At 37.7% G+C, this 18,934-nt stretch overlaps 2 protein-coding genes across 2 annotated transcripts; both read left to right on the plus strand.

Annotated features, from left to right (window-relative positions):
- The first annotated feature begins 15,053 nt into the window (after positions 1-15,053).
- LOC112721459 (uncharacterized) lies at positions 15,054-15,860 on the plus strand. The gene has a single exon (XM_025772525.1). The coding sequence runs from the start codon at positions 15,054-15,056 to the stop codon at positions 15,858-15,860; it is 807 nt and encodes a 268-aa protein (XP_025628310.1).
- Positions 15,861-17,228: 1,368 nt separating this feature from the next.
- Positions 17,229-17,684, plus strand: LOC140176549 (uncharacterized). The gene has a single exon (XM_072208074.1). The coding sequence runs from the start codon at positions 17,229-17,231 to the stop codon at positions 17,682-17,684; it is 456 nt and encodes a 151-aa protein (XP_072064175.1).
- The last annotated feature ends 1,250 nt before the right edge of the window (positions 17,685-18,934 follow it).

Here is an 18,934-nt window from a genome sequence, read left to right on the forward strand (position 1 = left end):
TCTCACCCTAGGACGATTAATGCATGAATTTGTGAGGCAAATTAAGAGTAAATCGTGGCAAGACTTCTTGGGTTAGAAGTAGAGTATAAATCGTCCCAGGGTAGTAGGTTTTACGTGTTCATGGGCTAAACCAAACTGGGCTGCCACGATTTATGTGTTATTAGGACCCTCCTCAGCCTGGGACGATTTATGTGTTACTTTGTAACACTCACAGGGCTGGGACGATTTATGCCCAAGTTATAACCCTAAGGAGTCAAGGACGATTTATGCAGGCAGAAACTCTATAAATAAACGAGTTTCACACAGACGAGCCATACGGGACATATGTTGAGGGTGTGATAGATGGCGGAGAGTATTTTCTTGTTAGTGCATCACCGGGGAAAAATAGATGAAAATACAAGTGAGGGTGTAACTTTTTCTAGCAAAAAGCAGATAGGTGTGTTTATAACTCCGTCAACGGCGTTGATGGATTTGCACAGTAGTATATTAGAGAAGGCTGGAAAGTGTGGTAAAAAAACGCGTGAAGCAATTATTTTTTCGTATTCCGATATCATTGAAGCCCGGTTATGTTAAGTTTGGGAAGTACGCGATGTTGGGTGATGACGACATGCGAGTTATATTTCATAGTCAATCAAGATTTTCCGACTTAGGCGCGCTGGAGTTGTTTGTCAGATTGGTTGACGTGGAGGCCAGCAGCGGGGTAACTGGTCCGAATCTGTCCACTGGCGTCATAAAAGGAACTTCCACCGCCGTTCCAACAGGACAACCGGTGACTCCACTTGTTTTGTCCCCATCTTTTGCTGCTGATTTGCCTGTCTCGGGTGATGACTTGGGTGATGGGCGTAGCTTCGGCCAGCTTGCAGCTGCGATGGGATCTGAATCTGTAGTTGATGGTGCACCCGCATTCATGGAGGTAAGAGAGAGAGATCCATTTGCGGAGGCTATAGGTGATGATGGGTCAGATTTGGAGCCACCAATTATTGGTGACGAGAGCGACGACAAAGAGGACACCGCAGTTGCCGTGGGAGCTCAAACCCATGGTAGCAGTGGTACGCAGCAGTACCCTCGACACTTTACCATATTGAACCTTGAAGCAATGAACCAGGCCGCAAATATAGATCAGCATCACCCGGTGATTCACGGAGAAAGGCCTAGTGTGATTGGCACGGACGAGTTTGAGGTCGGGTAACGGTTTGAAACAAAAGAGGAAGCTGTACTGACAATCAAGAGTTATAATATTCGGCGGGGTGTAGAGTATAAAGTGTTTGAGTCCGACCAGTTGAAGTATCATGGGAAGTGTGTCCAGTTCGGGAATGGTTGTAATTGGCTGATCCGTGTCACTATGAGACAGAGGAAAGGCTACTGGGAAGTTAGAAAGTACAATGAATCGTGGCAGCCCAGTTTGGTTTAGCCCATGAACACGTAAAACCTACTACCTTGGGACGATTTATACTCTACTTCTAACCCAAGAAGCCCTGCCACGATTTACTCTTAATTTGCCTCATAAATTCATGCATTAATCGTCCTAGGGTGAGATGATTCATGTTTTATATAACCATTTGCACCCTAGGACGATTTATATAATAATACAAAAAAGGTAATTACGTTGCAGAATTTGTTTCAGAAGAATCAGGTAATTTTGAAACGCATACAATTTATTTAAGTAAAAAATCCCCAAACAAATAAAAAAAATATAAAATAATTATAAATATTGACTTTTTTTTAACTCTTTAAAAGAAGTTTTAATATTTCAAAGTTTTAGGGAGGATGAAATCCGTCCCATTAAATGTTACAATATTCTTATATTATTTAGAGTTTTAAAACTCTTTTACATTATTAATATTATAATGTGCGTTGAGAATATTTCATTAATAGAGCTTTTAATGTAGTATTCTTCTTGTAAAATTATAGATATCGTTAATTATAAACTCTAAAATATATTTTCAATAAAATACATTAAAAGCTTCATTAATAAAATATCTTTTAAAATATTACACCAAAGTACATTAATAATATAAAGGAGTTTCAAAATTCAAAACAATACAGTAGTATTGTAACATCCACTAAATTAATTAATGAGAGTAATAGAAACTGCAAAAAAAAAGAATGAGTACGGTCAAGATTTCAACAAAGGTTTAGTTATCAATTTAATATTTTTTTAATGTTTAAGTTTTAATAGAGGTGCATTATTCTATATCAATTTGCTTTAGTATAATTTTCTTTATATAATTGATTCAGGTAATTAATAAATTATTTTTTTTTCAATGTTGATAATAGTAGATTTAGTGAATTTTCTAATTAAAAATTATATCTTATATTTTATGCAAAAAACGGTGGCATCTAAAAGAAAAAGAAAAGGAAATTGGGATCAAATCAGATTAATTCAAGAAATAATATGCAAAGAACATGAAAAAAATCAGGCCAAATTAATAATAATATTCACAGGAACAAACAAATAGAGAGTTACTTCTCTATTTTATGCAAAGAACATTTTCTTTGGTTCCCTTATATCTATAAATAGAGAGTTATTTCTCCCTCTGATACGCACAAACAAATATAAGATATCACTTAAACTTCAATCGTAAGTCTTTTGTACTATTGTACACCATCGCTCTTTTATTATTTTATTATTATTATTTATCAGAATACTTTGACTATGATATTGATGTTCTTGTTATGATACTCTTTTTTCTATTCCCAGTCTTGTACACTTGGATTCTGATTTAGTGTTTTTTTATTTCTTTGAGAAAAAGGGTACACAGTATAATTGTATGTTTTACTTTTTAAAATGTTTTCTTAAAAATGACAGATTTTTTTAATATTTCAACAATAGTTTGTCATCAACTTAATATTTTCTTAGTGTTTTTTGTTTAAATAGAGGTGCATTCGTTGTCAATTGACTTCATATATTATTTTTTAATATATAATCGCTTTAGATAATTATATATAGATTGAATACTTATACCTACAAATAAGGTAAATTATTCAAATTATAATTTTTGTTTAGATTATTGCTGTGATATCTTGATAATATGTACATAGATAACGTACTAAAAAAAGGTAATAGTTGCTAACATCAAACTTTTTTTTGTAATACCAGGAAATTAAACATTATAATCCTGCAATGGCTAAAGGAATACTTCTTTTTTCTCTGTTTGTCTTTCTAGTATTAACGCAAGCAGGTATAACCCCTTTTCTTAGTCCTTTATTTTTTTTCTCTAATTTCTTTATTGTTCTTGTATTTTTTTTAAATTAATAGTTCTTAATTGTTATACAAATCCACTCAAATTATAAAATATATAATAATTTTGAAAACTAATGAAGTATAATATCTTACTATTAAGTTAAATATAAATATAATACCTTTAACTATATCCACTTGCATTATGTAAAACTTTCAAATTATTTCATGCATAATTATTCTCTGAGAATCATTTTTGAAAAAGTCTCATTAGATATACAAGCATAATAACTTATTCTATATTTACAGTTCTTTACAGCATTCGCTAATTCGAACTTAATTTAAAAACAGGATTTATTTTTTTATTCTTTCTGTAAAAAAAATGATAAATTAACTGATCGAAATATCAATTAATGAAAAAGCCTCTAAATAGTTGAAATTTTTTACTACCAATGTTTTAATCTGAGTAGTTATTGTTCTTAACTAGTACATATTTTCCGAAAAGAAAAACTAAATCTCACCTTCTGAGAAGGATGTCAGAGGCTTCATCAAGGGCGACGAGTTTAAGCAACTAAGTCTCCCAATTTTGGAACGTGTGAAGAGACCTTTGGAGAAGGCACTAGCTGAAGCAGCTCTTACAATTGAAAATGTTCACATGGTTGAGGTGGTTAGTTCAGGATCTCGCGTACCAGATATGAATAAAATTTTCATTACTTTTCAATTATTAACATTTTTTAATTTTAAATATATAAAAATATAAAATATCCAAAATCATAAAAAAATGTATAAGAACTTAAATTAATTTAAATTCAAATCATTAAAATCTGATTTAGTTACAAATTTTTTTTTGAATTTTGTAACAAACAAATAAGTGAAATAACTTGTTACAAACGATCTGAATTTTGTGACAATAATTTTTTGTTATAAAATAATTAAAATTTTTGAAACAAATAACTATTTTATTACAAAATAATTATGTTTTTTTTTTAGTTCTAAGACATGTTGCCGCACGTGGAAGGCACGCGATTGAGTGCGAGACGATGACCAAATAAAGAACGACGACAACCTTAAGTTTAAGATTGGAGGTAGTAAGAGACTGGATACGCGAGAGCTTGAAGAAGGAGTAATAAGATTTTTTTTTCTTTAAACGTCAAACAACATCGTTTTAAAGTTGAGGTTTTTTTATTTCAAATTATAAAAAATAGATAAAATAGTAATTAGGATAATTATAATATAATAAAATTATTTTAAAAATAAATAAGATATTTATTTATTAATTTATTAATAAATTTAAATAATTATTTTAATTTAAAATTTTAATTATTAAAATTAAAATTTTAAATTTTTATTATTTTATAATTACTTAAATTTTAATTATGATTATGTATAATGACCAATTACTAAAAAAATTATATAACAGTCTTAATTAATTAAAATCGTGACAATAAACCCTTTTAGTTCACTCTTTTGTGAAATTGTGACCATAGATCCTTCTAGGTCACCCACCAAATATGACCATAGACTCTTTTAGGTCACTTCCCAAAATTGTGACCATAGATACCTTTAGGTCGCTCTCCAAAATCGTGACTATAGACCCTTTTAGGTCACCTTTTTGTAAAATCGTGACTATAAACCTTTTTAGGTCATCCTCCAAAACCATGACTATAAATACCTTTAGGTCACCCCTCAAAATCGTAAGTATAGACCCTTTCACATCACTCTTCAAAATCGTTATCATAGATCCCTTTAGGTCACCCACCAAAATCGTGACTATAGACTCTTTTAGGTCATCATTTTTTAAAAAATCGTGACCATAGACCCTTTAAGTTACCCTATGTAAACCCCGTTAAATAAGCAAATAATTAACTAATAAATTAAATTTTAACGAAATAATTTAGAAATGCGAATTTTACATTAAAATAGGATAGAGCTAATTACAATGAAAATTTTGATACCAATTTCAAAGAATTTGGTCTAAAATTGAACCAAACGAGCCGAACCGATTGAACCGAGTCCAAACCGGACCAAAGCCCAACACATATAAAGCAAGAGGTATAGTTTCCTTCCCCAAATGATTTCAGTTTCACGTTGGGGGGCTGAAGGAAAGGGAGAAGAACGAGGGTGAGGTTCCAAACCCTTGGTTCCAATTCAATCCTCTATAACTTTTCGCTCCGAACTCCGATCGCTGCACCGTTTGCAACCACGCGTCCGTAACGTCAAGTTCTACAAAACCCAGTTAACAATTAGGTGAGAAAACTACTTTTGTGTTCCAATTTTTTCCTTCCCAATTTCAAATTATATGAGCAATTATGTTAAAAATTGATTAATTCCAGTGTTTAGGTTCAAATTAGCTTGAGGAGAACGTTCAATCTTGCTTCTTTGATACTTGTGTAAGGTGAGAATCCTAGAACTCTAGTTAATTCTCTAATTTCGTGTGTTGGGTATTAAATTTGGATATGTATATGTGTAGTAATGTGACGTTAGGTGTATATATATTAATTGGAGCTTGATTTATGGACACTTGAGACTTGGTGGAGGTTGGGTGACATTGCCTTGGTGATTCCGGACCTCTTAGGGCTATGTTCGGTGCATTAGTGGGTTGTCTCGGATAATACGTGAAAGTCGGTCAAGATATGATTTAGGTTTCTCGTATTTAATATATAATGTTCTGTGAAAACTTAGATTAGAAGACCTTAAGTTAGGTTGGAATGATTAAGCATGTTGAATGTTTAGTGCTTGTGACAATGATTGCTGATATGAGTTGAATGAGCTGAATATATGTTGGTGATCATAGTTATTGTGGGAAATATAATGTTATATGGTATATTGATGGGTAATTGATAAGTTGCTAAATTGATTATATTGGTTGTTTATGAATGTATGGCAAGGTGTTAGTGATTTTTGTTGATGGAAGTATGAAATTTAGAGTGTGGATTGGTAAAAATTGGGGTTTGATGGGTGATGGTTGAATATGGAGTGATATTGTTATGATATTGTATGAGTTGGAGCTGAAATTGCATGTTATAGGTTGGTTTTGAAAGGACATTGGATAGAAAATGGAGGTTTTGAAGTTTTTGAAAAGTTAGTTTTTGGCTGAACTTTGGTGAGTTATAACTTGGCTTCCAGGCTCCCGAATAGTTTTAAACTTATTTCATGTGGAACTTGGGTCCAGGAGGTTTACGCCGTTCGAAGAACGGGTGAAAAATATTTTAAAACGAAAAAGTTATGCTCGTCGAAAAATTAGGGTTTAAAATGAAATTATTCAGCATTTCAAACTTAGTTCAATTTTTGGAAAAATGTACGCCGACGCGTACGTGTGACATGAGACTTTTGTGTACGCGAAAGCCTCAGTCGCATGTGGTGGTTACTGCCTCCCATGCATGTATACCCGAATGAGTCAATCCGCACGCGTCATAGGCTAAACTTGCACGCCCACGCGTACGCGTGGCCCCTGTTTTCTGTAAACCTGGATTTTGAGTTTTAAACCGAATTTCAAATTTTTAAACCCCTAATTTCATTATTTTAGTCATATAATGTAATAATAAACCTAGTAATTAGCTGAAGCTAGGAATTTGACATAGCTTAGGGGTAAAGTAAAGAGTAAATATGAGAATGATGTGAAGGTATGAGAAGTTGATGATGACATAGCAATGATGAATGGTTGTGAAATGATTATGAATGAGTGTGAATGATATGATGTTTGATGATTGAAATGAGATGGAATGAATAAATGTATGTTTGAGATACCTGGGTAGTAGTAAGGATGGTGGTTCATTCCGCTTGCTCCAGGTTAATGCTTGAGAATTGATAATGATCATGCTTGATTTAAATTGAACAAAAGTATGTTTGTGATGTCTGGGTAGTAGCAAGGATGGTGGTTCGTTACACTTGCTCCAGGTTGAGCTTTTAAACACCTGCCTGGGTAGTAGCCGCAGTAATGGTTATTCCACTGGCTCTGGGTTAAGCGGGTAGTAGCAAGGGGGTTGTAGCTCAAACCCACTTGCTCTGCATGGGTGTTTCAGTCTATGGTTAGCTACCAGGACGTGTCGGGTTGGCTATATAACCGACAGATGATATCATCAGCCATAGGACAGGCATACATCATGTGCATGTTGTTTGTTTTGCTTGCTTGTACATTAATTGAGAGTGCCTAAGTGAATTATTATGTTAATTGTTATAGTTGCTATTTGCAGTACTTGTATACTAGTTGTGTTTGCCCTTGTTTGCTTGTTTGTCTGTGCGGTATTACTGGAGTTGGAGGATTGGAGGAAAGGCGGGAAAGTTAGGGGGCTTAAGCTAGTTTAAGGTTTCGTTAGGCTAAAATCTTAGAAGGCCACCCTTTACGGTTTCTGTTTTAGTATTTTAAACTTTATAATCTGAGTGTCGGCGTTCTAGAATTGCCTCTGGCATTTCCAGGACTTTATATCTTATGTGCGTGGCACCTTTATCATGCTGAGAACCCCTAGTTCGCATTCCATATGGATATTGTGGTTTTCAGACGCAGGCAGGCGGCACCTCGCTGGGGCATGCTGGAAGCTTCTGATAGCGGAGATCCTGGTCTTTGGGGCTTTATCTTATATATATGTATATCTGTAGATACTTTTATCTCCACTGCCTATGTATTTGTTGTATTATCTTCCTTTTAAAGGCTATTTTGGAGAATTAGGTTCTGTAACTTTGTATTTTAGGCTTATTTTTTGGTTTTTCTATATTTATGTATATATACTTATGTTCTTAGGCCGATTTATCTTCGCGAGCCGAGTCTGAATTTTTGTTATTTGTACCTTGGAACTCTCCTTAGTTATATCTATGTTAGTTCTCTTGTCTTTTCCGTTTATCGCTTACGTGTCGCGAGTGTTGCGCTTCGCGCTTTATCGGTTTCGATTTTAAACTTTTCCTTGAAGGCTCCTAGAATAAATCTTCTTCAACTATATTATATATATAAGTGTTTATTTTAGAGGTCGCTCATAGCGCCTTGCCACCTCTGTTTTACATCCTTGGTGTAAAGTTCTGTGTGGTAGGGTATTACACCCTAAAACCGTGATCATAGACTCTTTTAACCCACCTTTTTTAAAAAATCGTAATCATAATTTTTTTTTGCCACGATAAAAAATCGTGACATAAATCCTCTATGGTCATGATTTTTTGTCACGATTTTTTATAAATCGTGACAAAAAATATTATGATCATAGACTCAAAATATTGTAGTGAAAAAAATATCTATATTTTTTTTAAAGAAGTTGATACTTATTTAAGCTTAATCGAATATCTATGTTTAATGTAAAATTCTATTTGAATGTAAAAAAGAATATGTACTAATCTTTATTTCTAATCTACGAAATTGACAAAAAAAAAAGGAAAAAAGGTAAAAAAAAAAAAGAAAAACTTCGATAAATTTGAGTTTTATCTCCTTTTAGGAACTTCAAGATTTCTACCATCATGAGAAGAGGAATAAAGAAAAACGCAGTTGAAAGTAAACAAAGTTATAACTTATTTATTTTGATTATTTATTACCCAAATCAAAAAAAGTGATAAGTAATAATTAAAAAAAATTCTTAATAGAAAAGTCGTCCAAAATAAAAAATATTTAAAATTAAAAAAAGATACCTTAAAAATGTATTAAATTCTTAAATTTTTTAATATAATTTGTTTACATTAATAATCTAAACAAGTGTCTTAAAACACTTATTAGTAAAACTTAATTAATTATTGTAAACATGGACTAAATATAAAAATCAAAACCAAGGACAAAAAATATGCGTAGGCATAGACATATGACCATGGAGAGAAAATGTAGTGACAATTTAGAGTAATGCTTATTATCTCACAAATAAGTATAGCGACCACCAATTCTAACAAAGATAGATAAGCAATTTGTCGGGCATAGATCATAACTAAGATAGCAAAAAATTCAACAATATTATTCATGAGAACCCCTCCATATATCTGTAATGGTAGAAACATTTATGTAATTATATTTAGTTTACTGAAAATGATATGTATACATAAAAAATAAATTACTAAATCAACAATTATATATTTATGTATAAATATATTTATTATTTAATTTATTTTAAATATATATTTTATAGGTTAACATATATTTTATATAAGTGACTAATTTTTGGTATTTACGCGTAGTAAAATAAAAAATAGTATTGGGCGATGAATAATAGCAAACTAACCTCAGAAATAACAAGAGAAATAGTTCTAGAATTCTTATAGCTTGCTTTTTTAATTGCTATAGTTGCTTCCTTGTATTTATGACCAAGGAAACTAGAACAAATGAGACAAAGCCTGTATGAACTCCTAAATTGTTGGAGAATTTTCTGACACTTTCCATAGGCGGTTGTGCCACAATGTATATCATAACAATTCCTACACCATATTTGTTGTGGCCATCAACCTTCCCCATATTGATTTATCTACTATTATTTTGCTTTCTTTATTTTCCACCACTATGCCTGCCTCGTCCTATGCCTTTCATGTAGTTGTGCACAATCAAAGAGGGTAATAAGTTGACACTTGATATTGTCCTCTCTAATGAAAAATACTGATAATTTTGAAATGACTAGCGCATTTGTTTTCGTTATTTGTATAAAATAATATATTAGTCAATATTAGTATATTTTTTCGAATTTTTCGCAGTATTTTTAACTCACTAAATTAAAGATTAATTCGTTACAGATTTGAGTTTTATTTAAAGATTTGTCATTAGACAATGAATTACTGTATATACAGGACGTGACTTAAACTCGCAACACTTGTTTAAGCAGATAAGTAAGCTAATTATTTGATAAACTCAAATTAATTTCAATACTAATAATATATTTGTTTTTAGAATAATATGAGACGAACTTATTCCATAAATTTGTTTAATAAACAAAATACTTGTTATATTCAAATCTTAGGAGATTTTTTGTCCCTCTATATTCTTCATAGAAAAAATTGGAGATTCGTCACTCGTCAATATTTGTATGTACTTTTTATTTGTCTATGTACTTACTATGTAGTAAAATCAGATTCTACGACTACAATTTAAAAATTCACCATAAATTATATATTTAATGAAAAGATTTCAAGTTCTTCAGTTCAGTTCTAAATATTCCCAAGTTTAACCAGCACTTGGTTCCACGCAATTTCGATCATCACAGAATTAGTTACAGCCTTTCAAAGTTACTGTATTCATTTAAAGATAATGCAGAAAATCAAATTTCACGACTTAACTTTGAAAAATCATAACTAATTCCTTAGTTAATACGAAACCATCAAAATTGAATCCTAAAAACTACACTTGCTAATGTTTACTCAACTTTTAACCTCATACCATTTCGATGTCTAGCAAATTACTGGATCGTCCTCAAAGGTACCATTCTATTTTAAAAATCAGATTCTTAGTAATAGTTTAGTCTTTTAAGTTCTAATCCCTCAACAATTCTTAATTCAATATCAAATATATCGAATGATTATTTCAACCTTAATCAATTATACATAATCAGTAAAAATCACAATTCTCAACTATTCTCGAGTCACTTTTACAGCCGTAGCAATATACCAAACAACAATTTCAACAGCCAGCAGTCAAGAATTCAGTCATCTACCACACATAGTTACACTCAATTCAACCACAACTCCAAACACAATCTCAAATATTCCAATCATAATCTCAGCCACAATCCAACATTCATATAATCAATCAATTATTCCAGCTATTAATCCTGCTTGTAATTATTCTATAAACTTTGTAGACATTCTTAAATTAAAACTATTTAAATTAAACCCCCTACCTTGATTAGCCGAAATTTGATAATTAAACGGAGCAAACCCCTCTTTTGTTTTAATTCGTAGCAGCAACAGACTCGAACCGAACTAGCAACAGCAGCAGCAACTCTAACAGTTATTTATTATTATCGATAATATCAACTATGATAGTTTCATCAGCAGATAGAAAAGACATAGCAGTAGTATTAAACAGAGACAGATTTTCCTTACTCATAACAGAAAAAGACTAAGGAACAAGATGGAAGCAAAGCAAGGATTAAAGCTTATGAATTTAAGAATAGAGGAATTGGAATCAAAGCAGTGATTTCCACGACGGCTCTATTGATGGGAGCACGGCGCAACCGCAACGGTTTTGACCCTAATCAACGGCAGCGATGACAGCAGAGCAGGACGGCGCGAGGACGGATCTCATGCTTCCCCTTCTTGTCGCATTTCTGGTTCTCTGCCTCTGGTGCTTCTCGTGCGTCTCATCGCTTCTCTTCCTCTCGCATGGGATAAAGCAACGGCCAGAGTACAGCGGTGGCGACTGCCTCAATGGCGACAGAACAGAACGCGACGTTCTCTCCTAGCCCTAGCAACAGCGGCAATGGATTGATAGTGGTGGAAACAAACCGACGCGGATAATATCTCCCCCTCTCTCGTGTGATAGCTTCGGCCGCCTCTCTATGTGACGACAACGACGACGACAACAGCAGTTCCCTCTTCCAACAGCGACATCCCTCCTCCTCTCTTCCTTCTTCTCCCTCGTCATAACTTTAATTTCAATTTATATAAAATAACTAATTAAAATAAAAGTTGTACTTAAACATTAATTAACTTAAACTCAAAGTATTTATAAAAATCAATTTAATCATTCCTAATAAATTAATCTCTAAGAACTCAAACTAATAAATAAACCATAATTCATTCATAATAAAAATTACTTAAATTAAATTATATAATACTTCCATTACTAAATTTTATTTTCAAATCATATAAAATAACCAATTATAAAAATAACATAAGAATATTAATTAACTTAAACTCCAAATATTAATAAAACTAATTTAATTACGATTAATTTATAAAATAAGATATCAAATTAATAAAATAAATCGTAACTTTTTCAGAATAAAAGTTACTTAAATTAAATTGTACAATTCTTTCTTATTTTTCATTTACTAAAATTATACAAAATATTTCATTATAATAAGATTACTTAAGAAGATTAATTGATTCAAAATAAAACTATCTCCGAATCTATTTAATTATTTCTAATAAAATAATTTCTAAAATTATAAAGTTTAAATTTAATAAGATAAAATCACAATTTATTCATATTTTGATTTTCAAAAATGCGGAATGTTACAGCGTGGGCCACGGTACGGTGTTAGGCCTAATAAAAGAAAGGAAATTATCAACGCAAGTTAGCACAGATGGATGAGGATTTGTGTTTTTTAACCATCTCTCTCGAGTTCGATATTCACTAAAGGATGAAAATGGAGCTTATTTAGTTGGGAAGGTTATCCTTTTTGTACTTCTATAATACCCGAAGGATTAGTCATTAGAGTGGGCCTAATGTATACCCTGATACAAAAAAAAAAAATATTTCGAGCAGAAATAATAATAATAATAATAATAATAATAATAATAATAATAATAATAATAATAATAATAATAATAATAATAATAATAATACCAGTGCACTTATATTTTTAATTAAAATTTATAGTCTCAAACATATAATTTGTTTCTCAAACTCATTAACCATAAATAATAATCAAAGTACAATTATAACCCTATATTTATTATTTTCAAATCAAATTAAATCATTATTTCTACTAAAATATGTTTCAATTATAACAAACCCAGAATTTTTGAACACTAAATTCTAAATTTTTGAACTTTAAATCATAAACCTAAAATATAAATGTAAGCCCTAACTCTATCTAAACTCTAACCCATAATCATTATTCCCTAAATCCTAAACCTAGAATCTAAACTCTAAATCCAAAATCCTAAACCCTAAATTTTAAATCCTAATCCCTGAATTCTAAATTCCGTATAATCTTAAACACTTGGATTTTTTTTAATTCTGAATCCATTCTAAATTAATAAATTAAAACTTAGAACTTTTTTGTGAATATATAGTAATACTTTTTTTTATCCAACTTAAATTAATAAATTAAAGCCTTAGTACTTTTTTAATTTATTAATTTTAAAGTAATAAATTAAAATCATCCCTAAAAAATTAAAAAATCATAAATTCTAAATCTAAAACTCAAAATCCTAAATCCTAAATTCTAAACTCTATATAATCACAAATACTTTCTATTTTTTAATTCTAAAACCACCTTAAATATATTTATTTATTTATTTTTGCTTTCCGTTTTTTTTAACTCATCGCTTGCCCTAAGAAAAGCCTCTTCATGCACAAAAGTTTTAACAGGCCATATATACTTACAATCTGTTACGGTCTGGCCCAAGTCACGTACGGGTCGGCCCGACCCATCGAGGACCCGATCCGAGCGGTCGAGCTCACAGCGTTCGCCACGACACCTGGATACGCGTCCTCACCATTCCCCCAACACAGCTGGGAGGAAGCTTCGTAGAAAGTGGGCTCGTCCCCTCAGGGCCCACCTCTGACACAGTATAAATGGGGAAGGACCTGCCCTTCCCCCAAGGTACGTGACATATCTTACATAATCCATTTCTCGCCTACACACCGACTGACTAGAGCGTCGGAGTGTCTTTGCAGGTGACCCCCCCACTCCATCTTCCCACAACGAGAGTTCGGCTACTCGGAAGATAGGGCTCGGCACACCCGTTCGAAGACGAGCAATCCAGTCGCTTCACACCCCTACCCGAACTGTCCGGTAACCGTGATCCCGAACATTGGCACCGTTTGTGGGGACACGCTGTTATGGAAGTTGTGCGGGGCCTTGGGGACCAAGGCCGAGCAGCCGGCGCAGAGGCGGCAGCCTCTGTCGCTTCACCAGGAGGACGACGAAGGTCCCCCCTACAACGCATCGAACCGCGCACAAGGATGTGAGAGACACGACCTTTCAGAGGAACTCGCGGTGACAGCGCCCGAATAATGCAGGAGCTATGCCACAGAGTCCAAAATCTAGAGAGACAACTAGCCGATCAGGAGCACGATCGATGGACCACCGATCCTACTTACTCCCCGTCCCCCGAGAGCCGGGAGAGAGATTCCTACCAGAGTCACCCCTGGCACGCCTCCGCTTCCAGAACGGAAGCGGAAAGCACCCAAGAAGACTCCCCTATCCCGAGAAGACGAAACGACACAATCATCTACTCCCGAGCCAAGGAAACGCGCCACACGAGACGAGATCGCGAAGGCGAAGAAGGAAGGCATGCGAGGACGCGACAACCCGTGATAATGGGCGCCACCCCATTCCATCAATCCATCCTTGAGGTCCGGTTGCCGAGGCACTTCGACAAACCAACGGACATGAGGTACGATGGAATCCAAAACCCTCTGGAACACCTCACGACTTTTGAGGCTAGAATGAATCTGGAGGGAGTAGGAGACGAGGTAAGGTGCCGGGCCTTCCCGGTCACCCTAGCCGGACCTGCGATCCGATGGTTTAACGGCCTCCCGCAAGGGTCCATCTGTGAGTTTTTGGACATCAGTCGGGTTTTCTTGGCTCAATTCACAACACGAATAGCGAAGGCAAAACACCCGATCAATCTGCTCGGGATAACCCAAAGGCCCGAGGAGCTGACCAGGAAATACCTAGACTGCTTCAACGACGAATGCTTAGAAATTGATGGCCTAACCGATTCGGTGGCCAGCCTCTGTCTGACGAACGGCCTCCTGAACGAGGACTTTCGAAAACACCTCACCACGAAACCGGTTTAGACGATGCACGAAATCCAAACGGTGGCAAAGGAATACATAAATGATGAGGAAGTCAGCTAGGTCGTGGCTGCCAATAAACGGCATCACGGCTACAATCAACTGAGGCAACAGGGCAACGGAGAACGCCAAAAAGAACAAACTAAAGAAGGAGGACCGAGCAAGGCACCCAGACCGATTTCCCGAATCGGGAAGTTCACAAACTACACTCCCCTCACTCTCCCCATCATGGAAGTCTACCAGCAAATAGCCGAGAAAGGGATCTTGTCGAAGCCCCGACCACTCAAGGACCGCACGGGGGAAAACAAGAGCCTCTACTGTGACTACCACAAGGGCTATGGACACCAAACACAAGACTGCTTTGACCTGAGGGATGCATTAGAGCAAGCCATAAGGGACGGTAAACTCTCAGAATTCTCCCATCTTATAAGAGAGCCGAGGAGGCGACATCGGGACTTGGACGATGAAGGAAGGACCCGGTCGACAAAGCGACGACAAGAGCCAGAAGACAAAGACCACGGTCTCACCGTGATAAATGTGGTAACCGCCAAAAACGTGGCACCAAGGTCGAGGTCGGCACACAAGAAAGACGCCAAGATCCTAGCGGTCTCCTCCACGCCGATGCGAAGCTCGAAGAAGCCCCCATCTATCTCCTTCGGCCCGGAAGATCAGTGGTTCAACGAGGCCCCTGAAAATCCACCCATGCTCATTACGGCCAGGGTTGGGACAGGTCTCGTAAAACGGATCCTTGTTGACACGGGGACAGACTCGAACATCATGTTCCGCAACGTGTTCGACGCTCTGGGATTAAAGGACGCCGACTTGTCGACTCACCAGCACGGGGTCATCGGACTAGGCGTCCACTTCCTCAAGCCAGATGGAATAAAATCCCTGCCGATATCCGTTGGACACGTCCAAGGCCGAAGATCGGCGATGGCTGAGTTCGTGGTCCTCCAATATTCTACGGCCTATAACATCATTTTGGGGAGGAAGATGATTAACGATATTGAGGCAATAATCAACACAAACTACTAGTCATGAAGTTCGTTACCGACGACGGATCTATAGGATCCATAAGGGGAGACCTAGAAACGGCGGTTGCTTGCGACAACGCCAGCCTCTCCCTAAGGAAGAAATCCAAAGAGGCGTCAGGGGTGTTCCTGGCTGACTTGGACACCAGGGTTGACGACAAGCCCAGACCGGAACCGGAGAGGGACATGGAGAAATTTACGATCGGTGACATGGAGGACAAGTTCACATTTGTCAATAAGAATCTTCCACAAGAACTGAAGGAACCCTTGGTAGAAATGATCAGGGCCAATGGGGACTTGTTTGCCTGGACATCGGCCGACATGCCGGGCATAGACCCTAGAGTTATGTCACATCACCTGGCCGTTAGAGCAGAATCCCGTCCAGTGGCTCAGAGGAGGAGAAAGATGTCGCGCGAAAGGGCGGAGGAGGTGGCCAGGCAGACGGCCAGCCTCCTTGAAACGGGTTTCATATGGGAACTAGACTACTCGACCTGGCTCTCGAACGTAGTGCTAGTAAAGAAGCACAACGGTAAATGGAAAATGTGCGTAGACTACTCAGACCTCAACAAGGCATGCCCCAAGGACTGTTTCTCCCTCCCCAACATAGATGCCCTCATCGACGCGGCGGCGGGTTACCGATATCTGAGCTTTATGGATGCCTATTCCGGCTACAATCAGATACCGATGCACCGACCCGACGAGGCTAAAACAGCATTTATAACGCCAGAAGGAACCTTCTGCTACAGGGTAATGCTGTTCGGCCTAAAAAACGCGGGAGCGACGTACCAAAGACTGATGAACAAAATATTTGGTGACCTCATGGGCAAGACGGTGGAGGTTTATATGGATGACATCCTCGCAAAGACTGCATGACCTGATGACCTCCTGAATGACCTTAGAAGTGTATTCACGTCCCTCCGACAACACGGCATGAGGCTTAATCCCCTCAAATGCGCCTTCGCCATGGAGGCTGGAAAGTTCCTAGGATTCATGATAACCCAAAGAGGGGTAGAAGCTAATCCGGAAAAATACCAAGCGGTACCTATACCTCGCCATAACAAGAGAAGCCCTGGCCGCGGTTCTAGTACGAGAGGAAGGAAGGGCTCAACAGCCAGTCTATTTCGTGAGCAGAGCCCTACAGAGGGCGGAACTAAGATACAGCAAACTGGAAAAGCTAGCTCTGGCACTCTTGACCACTTCGAGGAGGTTAAAACAATACTTCCAGGGTCACCAGATCATCGTAAGGACGGACCAAGGAATCCGGCAAGTACTCCAGAAGCCTGATCTGGCTAGAAGAATGATGACATGGTCCATCGAACTCTCCCAATATGACATACGATACGAGCCTCGACAAGCGATCAAGGCGCAAGCGATGGCGGATTTCCTGGTAGAAGTGACGGGAGAACCAACCGAAGAAACGGGCACACTGTGGAGGCTCCATGTGGACGGGGCCTCCAACCAGACGTCCGGGGGCGCCGGGATCATCCTAGAGAGCCCGGCCGGGGTCGTGTACGAGCAGTCGATCAAGTTTGAGTTCCCCGTTTCAAACAACCAAGCGGAATACGAAGCCCTCATAGGAGGCCTAATCCTAGCGACGGAGGTCGAAGCAACAAGGTTGGAAGTATGCAGCGATTCGCATGTCGTCACCTCCCAAGTAAACGGGAGCTACCAAGCCAGGGACTCACTACTACAAAAGTACCTGGAGAAAGTCAAGGATTTGAGCCAAAAGTTCGAGGAAGTCACGATCCACCACGTTCCAAGAGAAAGGAATACACGGGCAGACCTCCTATCGAAATTGGCTAGCACAAAACCAGGAGAAGGCAACTGATCTCTAATCCAAGGAATGATGAAGGAGCCGGCAGTCACCCTGCACCTCTCGAAGCTAAGCCCCTCATGGTTGGACCCCATCACCGACTTCTTAGAAAACGACAGGCTTCCCGACAACGAAAAAGAAGCTAAGAAACTAAGAAGAGAAGCAGCCAGGTATGCGATCATCCAGGGTCAATTGTTCAGGAAAGGATTCAACCAGCCCCTGCTGAAATGCCTGCACCCCGACCAAACGGACTACGTCCTCAGGAAAGTCCATGAAGGGTGCTGCGGCCATCACATAGGAGGCAAAGCCCTGGCAAGAAAATTAGTCCGGGCCGGATACTATTGGCTGTCAATAATGGCTGACTCCAAAGAATTCGTTAGGAAGTGTGTCAGATGCCAACAAAACGCCAATTTCCACAAAGCACCGGCCTCCGAGCTAAGCTTGTTAACATCCTCCCAGCCATTTTCACAATGGGGAGTCGATCTCTTAGGCCCCTTCCCGGTTGGTCCCGGACAAGTCAAGTACCTCATAGTCGCCATTGACTACTACACCAAATGGATAGAGGCCGAGCCGCTGGCCAGTATATCCTCGTCCAACTGCAGGAAGTTCATATGGAGGCAAGTGATAACGCGGTTCGGTATCCCGGAGGTCGTTATCTCGAACAACGGAACACAGTTCACCGACAAGAAGTTCACGGAGTTCCTCACTGGCCTGGGCATAAGACAAAGGTTCTCCTCAGTGGAACATCCCCAGATAAATGGACAGGTTGAGTCTGCAAACAAGATCATACTGCTAGGGCTTAAGAAGCGGCTGGATAATAAAAAAGGTGCTTGGGCCGACGAGCTCGCCTCGGTTCTCTGGTCCTACCATACAACCGAGCAGTCTTCCACTAGGGAGACTCCCTTTCGATTAACGTACGGGCTAGATGCGGTAATACTTGTGGAAATTGGGGAACTAAGCCCACGACTACTTTTGAAGGGAGTAGGGGAAGCCGTGGAGAAGGATCTGATAGACGAAACCAGGGAGACAGCCCACTTGATGGAAACAGCACTAAAACAAAGAATGGCCCTACGCTACAACCGCAAAGCACTCAAAAGGAAGTTTGAAGCAAACGACCTCGTCCTAAGGCGCAACGACATCGGCTTGCCGACCCCGGGAGAAGGCAAACTGGCAGCAAACTAGGAGGGGCCCTACAGAATTAAGGAGGCAATCGAAAAGGGCGCGTACAAATTGGAAAAGCTCAATGGCAATGAAATCCCGAGGAC

This window comes from Arachis hypogaea, chromosome 2 (genome assembly GCF_003086295.3).
Source record: "Arachis hypogaea cultivar Tifrunner chromosome 2, arahy.Tifrunner.gnm2.J5K5, whole genome shotgun sequence".
Taxonomy (NCBI): Eukaryota; Viridiplantae; Streptophyta; class Magnoliopsida; order Fabales; family Fabaceae; genus Arachis; species Arachis hypogaea.